Source organism: Passer montanus, unplaced genomic scaffold (assembly GCF_014805655.1).
Source record: "Passer montanus isolate IOZ18808 unplaced genomic scaffold, ASM1480565v1 scaffold78, whole genome shotgun sequence".
Lineage (NCBI taxonomy): Eukaryota > Metazoa > Chordata > Aves > Passeriformes > Passeridae > Passer > Passer montanus.
Genome location: NW_024373034.1, coordinates 481,642 through 498,444, shown reverse-complemented (window position 1 = coordinate 498,444; position 16,803 = coordinate 481,642). Strand labels below are relative to the sequence as shown.

At 39.2% G+C, this 16,803-nt stretch overlaps 1 protein-coding gene across 17 annotated transcripts in view; it reads right to left on the bottom strand.

The window, feature by feature from the left end:
- PTK2 (protein tyrosine kinase 2) overlaps window positions 1–16,803 on the bottom strand; it is a 188,926-nt gene that overhangs the window by 104,455 nt on the left and 67,668 nt on the right. For all 17 annotated transcript variants that reach the window (XM_039731528.1, XM_039731525.1, XM_039731526.1 and 14 more), the window contains one exon: window positions 1,437–1,663. In XM_039731528.1, the coding sequence (XP_039587462.1) occupies window positions 1,437–1,631 (195 nt within the window). In that variant the 5' untranslated portion in view covers window positions 1,632–1,663. Of the gene's footprint in view, window positions 1–1,436; window positions 1,664–16,803 lie in introns of those variants that run through there.

Here is a 16,803-nt window from a genome sequence, read left to right as displayed (position 1 = left end):
CTCTGGAAAGACAGCCTCCATTTCAAGTACCACATTAAGAGCCCTGGACGTTTACCCACAGGAGAGGTTTGCAAAGTCAAAAATGTACTGAGACATAGTTTTCCTCCTCTTGTACCAAGTAATGCACTTTATGAAACAAATCAATCAGATTAGAGATAGCAAACCACTAATATTTAAGTTAGGGAGCAAAAACATTTCAAGAGGCACCCAGAAAAACTTTATTCCCCATAAAATAATATAGGCAATTGATGATAATGATTCCTGTTGTTGAACCTCTGATCTGTCCACTCACCACATTATCCCCCAACACAGATAGGAGCTTACTGAATTGATAAGAGACAGATTTTCTGATCATCACCAAGGAAAATCCCTGGATTTCACAGGTCTGTGTTCAAGATCACAAGACCTCCTCCACTGAGGAATGCTCTTGGGCCTTTGCACATGCAGCCATGCTAGGAAATAAACACTGGGAAAGGCAGGTAAGCATACAAAACTCTTCAATTTTTTATTAATTTCATTTTCTCTTGCACAAAGGAAACTTAATAGAGGACAGAAGGAGAAAACAAGTCTCCTTCACTCTATGACAGCTCTCTCCCTCCAGCAGAATCACATCTTTGCAGTGGAATTTGAAGAACTCTTGGAAGGAAGGAGCAGATGGGGACCTGCTTCCACAGCAAGTACCTCACAGCAGAAAACAACCCCACACACACCACCCACCACCCTGCAAGATTCTGCTCTTGGAGGATAATTAAAAAACAAGCAAACCACAAAAGCATTTGACATGTTAAACTAGGCTTAGTTACAATTTAGATACCACAACACCTCAACAATTTAAAGGATAAATGAAGAAAAGGTAAGATCTCAGCATTAGAGAGGATGTAAGTTCACAACAAAAAAAGGGTTCTCAAGCATATATAACATTTCCACAGAACTCTAAAATTACAGATACTTATTCTTTAAAAATTCACAAGCTTTGGGGTTTTTTTTTCCATGGATGAACTAAAGGACAATATTGTAAAAATAAAAGCAGCAGGTGACTAGCAGGGGGAGAGGATGGCCAAAGAGATGGGGGGGAACGGGACTCTCCAGAGCTCCATTTTCCCACACTATAGGGGAATAAGTTTCCAAACAGTATTTCTTTCCCTAAGTGATGAACACATTATATTTAAACATTTTAAGCACATAAATACACACATCTTACAATTAAACACATTCATTTCTTATTATTTCTTTAAAACATGCAAAATATCATTTAATGTCACTTTCGTCACACAGGTTGGTACCACTTAGAAGTTCCTGAATTTGCTGAAAATATACAAGATTTTTAATATAAACAATTAAACTTTTGTGTTTGTTTGCTTCCAGATTTCTACCTCCTATTTTTTAAGGTAACACTTCACCTAAAGATGTCATAAGAATGCTGAAAAGGAACTTACTCTGACATCAGTAGCGTCTCCGTGCCGGATGATGCTGGCCCACGTGGTCGGCTCGCTGCTGTTCTCAAAGTAGTGGAAAACCTTCAGGACTCGTTCCATGGCCCCTGGGGAACGTTCCATCCCAGTACTGAGGTGAGTCTTTGCACCTGAACTTGGGGTGTGATTCAAGTTTGGGTCAAGGTAAGCTGCTGCCATGGTTTTGCTAGATGCTAGGTATCTGTCATATTCTAGGGAAAGGGAAACAAAAAAGAAATTCATTTTAGTTATTCATGAATCTTATACTTCTTCATACAAGGCATTTACCAGAAAACCATTAAGATTCACTTCCTTTTTGGAAAGCAACTAAAATATTTATGTATCTACAAACATAAAAACCTACCAGAGTAACTGAAAGCCCCTTGGAGCAAATGATCTGAACTTGAACACCACAGTTATTTACAGATGTGGTATCTTTAGCAAAACCTCTTCCGTTTGTTTCTCAGGGACTTAACCCAGGTCCCTGAAAAGCCTTCAACACCAAATACCAGCTTTCATTTCAAACAGTTTCCATCCCTAGAATGTGCTACAACAAGCCTCTAGAGGTGTAAGGAAACTCCAGCACTGAACGGGAGGCTCTCCACTATGAAGCCACACACCAACACCAGGCTCTCCTGTTTCAAGGCTAAAACAATGAAATCTTCACTCCTTTTGTGCTAGTCTGGGAACCAGTGGGACACAAACCCATCCAGATCTAAGTTCATTACTCACTGAGGAACCATTTAGATCACAGCTATCCCTGCTCTCAGCAATTCCTGAACAAGTGGCAAAGTTTTATCTTCCACCAGCCCCATTTCAAAGTCTGATGGCAAAAGGCACAGACCCTGGTATGAGTCTGCATGTCAAAGGAGAAAGAAGAAAATTGCCTCTTGGCTACTGCTCCTAATTAGTCAGCCACAAGCAGATGGTGTCTGAGAAATCAATGCAGTCCAAGAGAAAAAGAGCAAAGAGTACCTCCTCCTTGTCTGCCAGGCTACAGCATCATTCCAGCCTGCTGGCTGCAGAGAGCAAAGGACTGCAGGGCTCTGCTCCAGGCCTTGGACAAGTGCACAGAGCTTTCCCTACCTCCTCCTTCTCTCCGTGAGCAGCCAGTAGGGAGGCAGTTTTGAAAATGTGAAGTTAAAAATAAACTAAACTTGATCTTTTTGGCAAAGTGCTCTGAATGTCTTCCTGGTAGTAAACTGAATGCCTGAGCCCTGGTTTACCTCCCTGAGAGGCACAAGAGAGACCCCAGCTTCCAGCTGAGCTCCTGTAATGCCTGGCTGCCCCTCAGAGCTTCAGCCCTGCCACCTGCCACGGTGCTCTGCTGACCTCCCCAAAAACTGGCTCAGAAAACTACTGGGGAAAAAAAAAATCAAAGCAAAAAACCCAGGTGACTTGGTTTTCAGGACTGGCTTAGTTCCATACCTCAGGAACAGGAAGAGAAGCAGAAGCAGCAGCGATCAGGGTGAGGGAGAGCATCTCCCCTCCAGCAGCAGCTGTGATAACACCAATGAGCTCAGCTAACAGGAATTAGCACCAGCAATATCAAGGCTGGAGATCTTCAGATTGTAGACAACATTTGGAGGCTAAAACCGGACTGAAAGTCCTAAGCATCTGTCTAATTCAGACCCACCAGATAAAGACGAAACAATAGCCCATCTGGGCAGGATGTCTTCACCTCTTGAATAAATGGTTAAATTGCATTCATCCAAGGGAAAGGTAGGAACCTAAACTGGACAGACAAAAGGCCTCTAATGTCCTGCCCTCAGGGAAAATGGTAAGAGAAGCCAAGTAGAAGATTCTCCCAACACTCCCCCAGTGTCTCACCCATGAGGGACTTCCCCTACCTGCCAGAGTTTCCTCTCTCTGTGAAAACTCAAGAAACCACTACAGCTTCATTGTTCCTCTTTTCTGGCCAAAAAATACAATTAATTAAGCTAACCTCAGACCCACATTAAAGCCTCTCCTCCTCTTCACCTCTCAAGAACAGACACAGATCTGAAAATTCCTGGAGCCCCATAGCAACTCTTTGACTTCCCCTCAGCAAAGGAGCCCGTGAGCTGTTTTCACACAAACACTGACTTTAAAGCTGAAACAGGCACCAAAATTTTCCCCCTGGCAAACTAACACCAAGACAACAAGACTGTACAAGCTAAAAACTGCAGGACTCTTTTCCTGTAAGGTTAAAATAGCCATTGCTAAACCCCAAAGTCTGCAGGGTAGGGAGTTTCACCAGGACAAATTCAGGCAGATGAAGCCCATCTTCCAAATGTTTGGAATGAAATTGCAGTTTGCAGGCTCAGACAAGGCTGCTGCCCTTGTGCAGGATGCTCTGCATCCTTCTTTAGAACAACCCACCCTACCTCAAGGTCACTGGTGAAACTGCTGAGCTTTATTTAAAGTTTACATAAGCAGACAGCAGGGAGAACTGCTACAACACAAAGCAAAAATGAGTCATTTCTTCACAGAGAACCAAAAGAATACCTGCTTTAGTATTAATTCACCACACTCCATCCACTTAATACACACATTCATCAGGTTTTATGTGGCTGAAGAATGGCTGTCGAGGGAGAAAAGCTATCGGGGAAACACCAAACCAAGCATTCAGATGTCTAGCCATAGGCTTAAAAATGGACAATCTCTACCCCTTGGGAGCAGCAAACAGGAAAGCAATGCAAGACTCCAGTACCTACACACTGAAGTGTCATTTCAATGGACAGGCAAAATACTATTGTAATGTTTCCATATTTATCGAAATGTGGAATTAGACATCAGACTGACAGTACTGGGTACGGGGTCAGTTTTCACAAGGTTATATTTCACAGAGGTTTTTCAAAGTAAAACAACCCCCTCCACAAAATTAGAATAGCAGTCTTCCTTCAGAATTTGATCATCACTGGTTCCTTACAACTTCTTTTAAAAAGCCCAGTGTTTACTCTATGAAGCACCAAAGCAGCAATAAATCTGATAGCTCCAGGTATAGAAACACATGCCATATCTCTGGTTATGGACCTATTAACATTCCCATTAAAACCAGCCTCTGGGTTTGTGCTTGTAATGTGACTGTAAAACTCTGCCCCAGGCCAAAACTTTGTAAAACACAGCTGCTGTTAAACAACTATTTTACAAGAGCTGCCGGGTTGTTTTACGATACAAAGAAAGCTCAGATAACACCACCACGATGCTTATTTGGGCTGTTCTAAATTCAAACCAGACTGGTGTGTAATGCTGCAATTACACATCTCGGTTTAAATGAGCAGTTTTAATCCTCTTCGTATTAAATAGACAGGTAGTGTGTGCTACCATGGGCCAGAAACAAGCTAGAGTCAACTAAAAGAAGGCAGATTTAGATTATATATAAATCAGAAATTTTGGACAGAGCAACCTGGTCTAGTGGAAGGAGCTCTTGCTTATGGCAGGGAAGTTGGAACTAGATGAACTTCAAGGTCTCTCCCAACCAAAACTATTCCATGATTCTATGACTTAATTCTGCTGTATTTTATTGGATCTTGTGGTGTAAAAAGCTAATGGTCTAAAGTCAAGCACGGTCACATTTCTTTGTATGCAAGGCTCTGTGCCAGCATCCCTTAGAGCTTCCAAGAGGAAAGACTATTGTTCTCCAGTGCTTGCACTTCAGAGAAATCCCTGTGATTTCTCAGTAATGTCAAGGACTATTCCAGGATTGGGGGAGGAGCAGAGCAAAGCAGCCCTGGCCTTGGTGATACTGAGTGGGTCTGCTGAGATGCTGCAGTTGTTACCAGACTACAACACAAGATGTATTCTTGCTCAGATGGTTTTCTTTACTGTGGTGGAAGTACCTGAAATTCAGGCAAGTTGAATCTGTCTAGAAGTCATTTCCTCTCAGTGTGACTCCTCCTGACACATTCCTGCATTTGCTGACTATATCAGAAACAAAGTCAGTGTTGTGACTTCCAGTAGCACAATCAAAGTTCTAAGTCACGTTTCACTCTGAGCTTCGAGTACTCAGAAATTAAATAATTTTCATTAACGAGACAGTCAAAAGTCATTAAAAATTATTTAAATCAATTAACTGCAAATTGGTTAATAAAGTGATAGTAGAGTCATCTCATAAGGAAAATGGTTTCAATGCAAATAATGTCTTCAACATCAGCAGTTTGATAATAAAAAAATAATTAAAAAAATAAACAACACTTTCTCTTATTAGTGTTGGCTGATGGCCAACAATGCAGCACTAACAAGTTCATGTTACAAGGAACCAAGCTGTAATTATTCACATTATTCTCCCTGTGACTCCACGTTGTCCTTTGTAGATACCATGAAATCTTATTATTCTTTAACCTCCGCATTCTGATCCCCATCTTAGGCCTGAAGGCATCAACATCTATGAGCTAAAGCCCCTTCCAGGTGGCATTTCTGCAAAATAACTTGGCCCATCTGAATTCAAACCTATACAAATCTGAAAAAATATAAAATCTATTAGAAAAGTTAAGAATCTATGCAAATACAGCAAGAATTCAGAGTTTGTTTCATTCTCTGGTCCTGGTGTAATAATCCTCCTGTGAGACTTAAAATACTTTCAAATATTACTTAATTATTAAAGTAAATAAAAGATTAATTTAGATTGCTTGCACCTTTGACAAACAACACTGCTTTACTGGACAGACTGACTGGAAAGCAGCTTTCCAGAAGACCTGGATGTCTTGGTGGACAACAAGCCAACCATGAGGCATCAAAGTGTCCTTGCAACCACCAGGCTCCTGGGCTTTGTTACCATCCTGACAAGAGAGACATGGACACTGTGGAGACAGTGCAATGAAGGAGCACAAAAACAGTTCAGGAATTTGAGTGTCTGTCATACAAGGAAGGGCTCAGAGAAATGGGATGGTTTGGCCTGGGGAAGAAAAGTTATGGGGATCTTCCAAAAGTGTACAAATACCAGTGAAGATGGGGCCAGACTGCTCCCAGTGGTGCCCAGGGAGGACATGAAGGGCATGGAGGGACAGAACAGGAATTCCCATTTTAAGTATTAGGAGAAAGTTTTTGCACTACACAGCTGGCTGAAGGCTGCAACAGGTTGCCCAGAGGTTGTGGAATCTCCATCTGTGGATATTCAAATCACAGCTGGACACAGTCCTGAGCAACCTGCTGTAGGCTGGCCCTGCTCAGAGCAGAGGCAGAGGAGGAGAAATCTCCACAGGTGCCTTGCAACATCTGAAATTTTGTTATTTGGCAATAAAAACTAAATTAAGGATTTATTTCACACTCTAAAACCATAAATTATCCAGAATACATCTCACATCAGAGAGTAAATATCTCATACATTTCAAGCTCAATCCATTTTCACAGCTTGTATTAAATCCTGCTGTAACTCACCTTGCAAATATTAACTTGACTATCTCAACCCCACAGACAGGAAAGGTGTTAAATACAATTTTAACTATGATCCCCATGACAAAGCCTGTATTTTTGGGACCTGTGTTTAGAGTCAGCACATTGCTGACTTTTGGTACTCCATCACCTGATACAAGCACATCCACACCACAGCAGAGAAGCAGCAAAGGTGCCAGGTGTGTGACAAGTCCTTTTTGCAGTTCCTTGATGTCAACATCTTGTTACACATTTAAGGATGAAACCTGGAGAAAACCATTAGGTTTGTGATTTCAAATATGGGACTGATGAAGAAAGAAAGGAGAAGGGCTATTTTTTCCTTTTATCATCACTTTAGTCTTCAAAGACATTCAGTAGTTTCAGCTATTTCCATAAGTCACGTCGGAATGTCCCTATTTGTTCCCTGCTGAGTTTATTTTTCTTGTACTTCTTCTTTCAGCTAATGCTGATGTTCAAAAGCAGAAGAAAAAAGGAGCAATCCTTTGTTCCACTTTACCCTGCCTTTCAGCTATGTTCACTGTTTTTGGTAATATTTGCTATGACTACATCCAAGAACACATTTATTTATTTATTTCTCTTGCTGCCTCTTTTTAATTTTTTCCTGGTCACTGCTTTCTACCTACTCCTCCAAATATATGGACTTTTAAGTGTAGTATTTGCAACTAAAAGCATTTATCATGGCTCTCAGATCAAAGTATAAAGCCAGACACATTAAAACAATTTTAAAATTAAGTTCATAGTACCTACTTTGGCCTAAATAATCTCACCAAATACTTCATTGTATCAGTATGAAATGGTAAAACAGTACTGGCAATTCCATTTCTTCCCCCTCAGGGAATATTGCCTGAACAGTTACTAAATCTATGTCTCAATACAGTTCAAAGATAATACAGACCAAAGTCAAAACAAGTTTAGCAATACAAATTGCCAATATGGGAACATTTATTTCAATTATAACAATGTTTTAGGAGATTAAATGTTCAAGGGAGCATGAAGGAGGAATTCAGACACAGTGTGAACTACAAGACCCACATGAAGCAAAGCAGTATGACAATCCTGGGCCTGTAAGTGCAAGGCAAGTGTAACTCACTAAAAATCAATAATAAATAAAAATATAAACAAATAAATGTATCATCTAAATTTGTAAGTGCAAGGCAAGTGTAACTCACTAAAAATCAATAATAAATAAAAATATAAATAAATAAATAAATGTATCACCTAAATAAAATGAATCAATGGCATATTCCCTGTACAGCTGCTATGGACAAAGGCTGCTGAAGAACTCAAGAGTGGATTTGTCTGAGTGCCAAAGAATTTAGAACTCTGAATGGATTTTGCTGAGTGCTGTTACTGGTGTAGCTGCACCTTGGGACGAAGGGACTGAGAAAGTTTCAGGGGGACTGATCAACAGTTAAACATTTGTCCTGTCAAGCAGCAATTTTCCAAATGTCCCAAGATGTCTTGTACTCATCCACCCTGCATTCAAAACTCCACCCATCCTTCTCACTAAAAATCCCACAGGATGAAGCCCTAATGTACCTTTAAATACTCAGTTTAACCCAATTTTATTGAAACGTTACATAATCTGCGCTATCAGCAATTCCCTTTGGAGTCAGCACCGTTTTCTATTTTTAATATTAAAAAATTAAATAGTGAGGAAACATCAGTTGTGTTGGGAATACAAGAAAATCAATGTCTGTACAAGCTTTAATTAGAACACAGTATCCAGTTAGATACTTGCCTAATTTCTCAACAGCACTCTGAACTTTCACTGAGGTCCCTTGGCACCACTGAAATTCAAATAAACACTAATCTCCCCTTGCATTTTCTGTTGCTTGCTTCTAGCAAGCTCTAGAGAATTACAGGGGTGCAGTTTTATTTCAAAAGGCACCAGAGAAATGAACAAGTAACAACTGTGCCATTTTAAAATAAAGATTTAAATTAATTTCTATGTATTTTGAAGCTACACTACTTGCTGGCAGCAGCTCTTCCTACGAATATTAAAATAAGAGACTGAATGAAGCTGTGTGAACTCAAATGATCTTTTCTAACACTCCTGTCTGAAATACTGCTCCAAGGAAGACCCACATAGCCCAGCTCTTCTTCCAAACAGCTTTAGAAGCAAATACAAGCAGGACAGTTTATTGTCCTTCTAGAACAGTAAAAACTAATGAGAATTGGTGATGATGCAAGTGTGCTTCTCTGAAATTAAAAACAAGAAGTACCTGAAACCAGAGGCAGCAGAGGAGAGCATTGAGGTATCCCAGCTATGCACCATCAAGGCTTAACACATTTGGCTTTGGCCAAATTTTACCTGGGATTTCCTGGTTTTACACTACTGAATGACACCACCCCAGTCTATAATTCAAAATGTTCCAGCTATCTTTTAATGTTTAACCCCCTTTAATAATTTTAACCGTCAGATAAAAGGCACTTAAGTGCTCAGGAGGAACAGCATGACAACAGCCCCGCTGTTGCTGGCAGGGCAATGGCCTATTAGAAAATTCAATGACCTGTAAAAAGTTTTCCTTAGGCCTATTCTGGCTCAGGTAACAACAGTCTCTGGTATACATGAAGAAATGAAGAAAAACATACTCTGTACTCTGGCTAAGTCAAGTTAGAAGCAGATAAACATACACTGTAGTTCAACATTTTTATTAAAAATAAAACAAAAACCAACAAAACATAATAAAGCCTTAAATAGGTGATTTTAAACACCTAACCCACTCCAATGAGATAATCAGGGCCCTCTTCAGACTTCTGGAGCCAGCACCAATGATTCCATACTGCTTTGTATCAGAACACAATTTATGGATTGCCCACCAGTGCCTTCATCCCAGGTGGATGCTCCTGACATGCTGTGTAGGGCTGAATCCAAACCCAGGACTCACCATCTCGCTGCAGCTGGAATTCTCCCTTGGACATGGCCCCTTGTTCCCACACTCTCTCTAGAAAAAGAGGGACTTCTGTACTGTGCACTGTACAACTAAGGGAAGGGCATTCAATGCTTTTGCTCTTTTTAATCCTAATGAAGCTCTGAGGATTCTTGTGGGGTTTTCCAGTGAATGTGTCATTAAATCTCTGAATAGAACCAACAGCACTGAAAAACTCTGAAAATTGGCATTATCCAAGAAAACAACCTTGGTGTCCACCCAAAGCATTTTTCAGTGTTTTACCTTCAATCTACTAACACTGTTCAGGCTACTGAACCCTTCTTGAGTTTAGATTAATTAAAGCATGTGTAATATTCCACAGGTCCTGAAGTTCGACATTTATGCTGTACTGAAAAATAAGGAATTCACAATTTTAAGGGAAAGCTCTCAAATAACTCAATTGCAATATAAAGTGGCTTCAGAATGTGTGTTTTGGGGGTTTCCTCAACATGCAGTAAACAGAGAGGAGTCAGACAACAGCTTACCAAAGAACTGATGTTAGAAACACTAATTCATTTTTCCTAGAACCATCTCCAATATGTATGTCTAAAAATTTGGCTTTGCATGAGACACAAATGACCAGAAGAGTTAAAACTTCTAGAAGAGCTGAAGAAGGTAACAGCTGCAATTAGACCACTCTACTTCCAACTGAGTCACTATTTGCTGAAAGTTTGCACACCAGGGGAAGAAAGCCATTCCAACTGGTATTAACCAGTCAAAATATATTTAATTTAGGGCTTCCTTCAAGCAAGTTCTCTGAAAGTGGAATTTAGCACTTAAAATGATAAAATATTGGGTCTCTGGTAGAAAAATTAATTACAACCTGGAAGAGGTGGGTTCAGTCCCCTAAAGCAAGACAAGCTTCAGTACAATTAAGCTTCATCAGTTTTGTAGTTTCCAGTTGTGGAAGGGATCATGCAGGAACACCACAAGAATAATCAACCACAGTACATGTGCTACTGTTTTCATCTCCTCTCCAACCTCCCTGGGTGAAAACCTCATCATGCTTTGCAACACATGAGCCATAAATACCACACAGCCTGTGCCAAAACCCACATCAGCCCCTTCCACTAAAGCAACTGTTTGGGTTGCTCCATCTAGTCCATCTCATCCCACCTGAGATAACCCAGATACTTATTTGTTACTGACAGTTATCTAAATTCAAACAACAGGGAGTGAGGTCAGAAATATCAGAAATATCTAGTTCAACTGCTACACATTTCAGAACCAGAAGAAAAATCAAGTCTTTGCAGGTTCTGTGACAGCCCATCCATGGTGAATTGGCACAGACCCAGCAGCACTGAGGTCCCAAACCACCAGAGTGAGCACATCCTCCTCATGGCAGGGGAGCAAAGGAGACAGGGGATGACTGGTTTGACATCTTCACGGTGGAGAAATTCAGGCACACCTGAAAGCATCAAGTCAGCAGGATTCACTAGCCCCACAAGAATTTACTGCACGTTTTTAGAATATATTTGATAATGGACAGGTATTAAGTAAGAAGCTCATAAAGATGCAACTTACTTTGTAGTGCATTTTTCTTCTATTCAGTTATTTCCCTGGAAACAATAAATCAATTCCCACCACCACAGTGATGAAATATGCAATTTGTGTGCGACAATCTCACCATTTGCAGAAACAGCAGGTGGTAATAAATTAAGTTGGTGTTACACAAACAAGACACCTCCATAAGCTAACACCACACGCACAGAGAGGTATCAATCCATCCCCCTTCAAGTCTCTATTAGAACATACAGGAATATTAATTGGAGAGGGGGGATGCACTAGAACACGTGCAGTTTTTAAATGCTGAATTGACTTGGCCTGAGAAAACAATCCAAAAGGATCTGGCAATTAACACACCTTTGCACACGAGCTTCAGGAGTTCTTACATATTTGCAATGTATGCTCTTAATATGCTTGAATTTATTTCAAAATAAATACTTGATAGTAGCTGGAGAGAAAATAGAAGAACAATCTCTTTCAGCAAGGAGTGTGTGTGCTTTAATATGTATGAAAATATTTCTGCACAACACCTGAATTTTGTTGTGACAATACACCTTCCACACCACAAACGTGCAGCAAGTCAGAGGAACCTAGGTCAGAACTACCTGGAAACACTTAAATCCCTACACAAGCTGAACAGGAGCTAGTATTATGAAAAACTGCACAAATTAGTAAAATTATGAAATATTCTAAAGAATTCAGTATTTCATCAGATTACCATTTTTAGCCTGAAATTGGGTCTTTGGGATCTCTGTGACTTAGAAGAAGTCCTGTCAATGCTGACTAAAGACAAGGGGTGGGTGTCTTCAGCATCACACAACCCCTTGCCAGTAGAGAATTATGGATTAAGTTTTTTCTATTTTAGCTCTAAGGTTCAACAGAAAAGTCAATGGAATTTCCAGAACATCTTCTGTACTGTCCAAAAGTCCAGAGAAGACAACTAAAATAATGAAGTGGCAGAGCAGGAGCCTTGTGAAGGGAACCTAAAAAAGGCGGAACTCCAAATGGGAGCTTGATCAATATTTACAAGAGCCATGAGGATGGATAAACTGGTATTAAAAGATTCTCTGAAACTCTAATACAGTGGATACTGAAGAAATACAAGGACAGGCTGTAGACAACAGTCATGCTCACACAGTCTCCTGAGAGAGTCACAAGTAGGAGATGCTGTCCCAAAGAGACTGAAGTCAGAAAAGTAATAGAAGTCAAATAACATTTTTATTACAGAACAAATTAGAAAAATAAACAACCCTATGAAAAAAGCCCATGTATGAACACATCCAAAAGGCCTACACTGTATATATTCTGATGCTTTGAAGGGTTCATATAAGTATGTTTAAAACAAAAAAACAAAAAAAAAAAAAACCAAGGAAAATTAAAGATGTCCCATCACTCAGGCCTTATTTTTCAAGTTTTTTAAAAAAATATTTTCTTGCACACACACAAGTTTAAGTTCTCATGTATAGTTTAACATCCAAATATCATTAAAGGAATTTGTCTGGTTGTCAGACACGCCTGTGTTAGAAGCTACAAAACTGATATACGATCTTCTCTGAAGAGTGTATTTGTAGAGATATTTGAGTTAATTTTTCAAAGGCAAGTAAGTTGTCACCAGAGGCTGCTTCACCAACTTAATAATTTGTCCTTGCTGCTGCAAAAGCTGCAGAACTTGCTACCCCTTTCCTCCCTGCCAAGCATTTCCTCATCCACTCTTCCCAACCATGGAGCCCCTGCTTCCCTCTGATTCCTCCTGCTACTGCTGCTTAAATGATTTTTGAGTTGCTTTTACACATTAAGCCAGAATAAATCAGTCTGGGCTTTTTTTTTTCTGGTTTGGTGGGGGTTTAGTTTTTCTTGAGGTTTACAGTCTAAAACTGACACTTCTAAGCCTCTGTGCTAAGATATTTAATAACATTTATTGATTTTCAATACCCGGTCAAGAGAGAGGGGAAGAGGAAAAACAAAGAGGGGGCAGAGAACAGGTAGGAGATGAAGAAGAAATGAGAAGAACTATTCCATTACAATGGTTAAAGAAGGCAAAAATTGGTGAAAATACCAGTATTACAAATTCAAGTGTAATTTCCAACTTCAACCTTCTCTTTTGCCTCTTTCTTTAATCTCCTCTTTCTTTAAAGATTTATCAACTCTTAGCTGGTACCCAGACAAGTTTGACCAACTAAATGGACAGATGTGACTAAAAAGACCAAGAATCTTTTAACAGGGGCAGAAGTTGATGGAATTCTCCGGGAACAGGATAGACAAGTAAGGCTTGTTTGCATCTGATAGAGGAAGCTGATGAGCACCTGTAATTTGCACCAAAATCAACAAAAGAGCTGATCATTGACTATCATGGCACCATCCACAGGTCTCCAGCCAGGCACTGGAATTTTAAAGAGGTGATAGGAACTTTTAACAGGTAAGGAGGTGCTTCTTTTCCACCAGAAACCAACTGAACATATGAAAGAACAAGTAAGGACAATGAAATGTAAAGGAAAAGGTTAATTTGAGATTCGCCTGGGGAAGTCAACAGCAGCATAAGCACAACTAACCTCTAATTATTTCCCATTATTTTGTAAATGTCAAAGTATGGTCTTTAAAGATGCTCAGCTTTGTCAGAAACATGATTTCATTACATTTTAATCAGCTGCAGAATATTTCACTTAGCAAGTGAGTTTCATGGCTGACAGGAATTCGACAAGAAAAGCTCACTTGAAATGCAGTTATGTTCTTCTGTCAAAGACAACACCACTCAGAGGAAAATCTGAGACATCAAGAGTTAATACGATTTGCTCTGAAGAAATGAGCTGCAAATGATTTTCACACTCCAGAAGGAAATTAGTTTTCCCACTTTAAGAGGTGAACAGAAGAATACTTTGCTAATACAAAGACGAGTACAGAGCAGCATACTTGATGAGACTTCATGGTTTACTCTACCCCTTTAGGCAAAATAAATAAATTTTTTAAAATAAATAAATAAAGATAAAGCCCCTAAACAAACAGCCCCAAGCCACTATTTTCCACTTAGTGCAATGCTACACATTTAAAAAGTTTTAAGAGCAAATTCTGATTCATTAATGGGCAATACTAATTCCTTATTTAAGATGTCACTTAAGAGACTGAAAACAACCCTGTTCCACCCTTCTTTGTGGAAAATACATTTTTCACAACAAGAACCTGAGCTGCACAGACTGTGACACAGAGCAGAGGTGAGACAGGCTCACAAAGGGTGAAGCTGTAAGAAAAATCCTCCAGGACCAGATCCCGGCGGGTTCCCCGGAGCAGGAGAGGCAGCCCAGCCCAGCCCCATTTCCCCAATCATTTTAAGGATCCCCTGCCATGCTCAAGGTCACAAAGCTCCATTTCTTTCAGGACTTCATCACACTTGAGGTCTCTGGGGCCAACTCGAACTGTGGAAGGCTTTTCTCAACACCAGTGCATGCTCGTTTTTTTTTTTAACTAGACAACTCAAGACTCTTCGTTGTTTTAATTAATCAAAAGAAATTCACAGCATATTTCAGAGATGTGGACAACTTGTGGAAGGCTTTTCTCAACACCAGTGCATGCTCTTTTTTTTTTTTTTAACTAGACAACTCAAGACTCTTTGTTGTTTTAATTAATCAAAAGAAACTCACAGCATATTTCAGAGATGTAGACAACTAATACAAAAACTAAACACAACCCAGGTTCAGCTTCTATTTACTTCGCTTTTATGATATACAAGGTAATTTATTAAAAACATTTCTTATCCCTCTTCCCTTGGTTATCACAATTCAGTCTTAGCATTTAAAAGGACAGGACTTGAAAAAAGTTTAATTTCCCTGTTGTGTCTGCCTTCAGTGTGAAGTTCTGTCACCTGCAACATCTGATATTAAAAAAAAAAACAACTTAAAATCAGAGTTGTTGCTTTTAGAAACTGGACAAATGTCCAGGAAAAAAAAAAAAAGCTAAATACTTATTTCCTAACTTTTCAGATATAAGATATAAATTTAAAACTCAATTTGTTCTTTCAGAGTCTGATTTTAAAAAGACAATATATTGCTGTACAGCATATATTAAACATACAGATTGATCTCGATGTTTTAAAAGGCATCTTAGCAAAGATGTATACCAATATAAGGTATTTACAAATAAGTTATTTTGGATAGAATTTGTCAATTCTTATAGGACATCTTACAGGAAAGCCTTAAATTCCATGTTTGTTTGTTTCAATGCAACAAAATTAAGTTTAAAGGGAGATAAATTAGGCTGGGAATATAACTATAAACATGTTGTTTTGACAGAAAGCTCTGAACTTATAAATCAAGTTATTATAACATTTATATAATCTTGTCTTACATGCTAACAAAACAGTTCACAGTGATAAAACAAATAGCACCTCTGTGGTGTGAAATAAAAGAGAAAAAAAAACCCACAAAGTAATAATTAAAGTAAAAAATAATAGTCCATCTAAAAAATTTAGTGCCAAATTACACTGTACCACCAATATCAAAGAAAATACGGGCCAGAATTAACAAATCCACAACCTAAAGTGTTCCAGATCCACTTTTCTTCTTCAGGAGGACCTTAATTCTATGGATTTCCAGCAGATTGGAATACACCAATGTGCTGCTGGTGGTGAGTGCTGGAATAGCTGAGGATGAGGAAAGAGGAAGCATTCAGCACCTGAAGGGAGCCAGCCCTATAAAATCTGCTCAGTCAGTCACAAAGGACACATTTTATGAGCAGCTTTATTGCAGTGCAGGAGGCTGTCCTTGGGAGAACAGAAGGGCACAGCTCACGTCCTGACTACTGCCTGATCTGAGATACTTTTCCTAACAGTGGAAAGAAAAAAAGCAGCACATTTTTATTCCCATTTACAACAAAACTGGAGCAACATTAATAATGTGAGTGCAGACTGGATATACAGAGCAAGGAAAGTCCTAAAAAGAGAAGGAAAAATATTCAAGAATTTTATGTAATAACCGAAAAAAAGTTATAGATTAACTATGGTTTTGTACAATTATTGTAGGGCTGAAGCATCACGTGTACCACAGACAGAAACAAAACTAAAATTCATTATAATTCCCACATTAGGGAAAGGGAATGACTCTCACTTCCCAAAATGTAGCATTATTCCAAAAAACCATAATCTCTTGTTTATGTTCCTACCACTGAACAGGAAAATACTCACTGGATTGAGACATCAGTGACTGATTCATAAAATAAAATTATTATTCTTGGCAGACATAAAAAACTATTTTAAGTTGAGGTTTGGTGTTCTCCCTCTTGATTTTATGTCTCTAAATACTGTGCTCATACTAATGTTTCCTGAATTTCCCAATACCCATGCTGAAGAAAGAAAGATTTGTGACTGCAAGTATCAAAGCTGTCTTCATTTCTCATTCTTCTGAAGATGCACAAGCCTTTGCAACCACACAAGTAACTTGAGACACCTGAATGTAAAAATCCTTCAGCCAGTATTTTTGACCTCTGTGAACTCATAAATACAGACCCAAGTATGATCCCATCTTACAGACAGTTTTAAGTATGAGAGTTTTCCC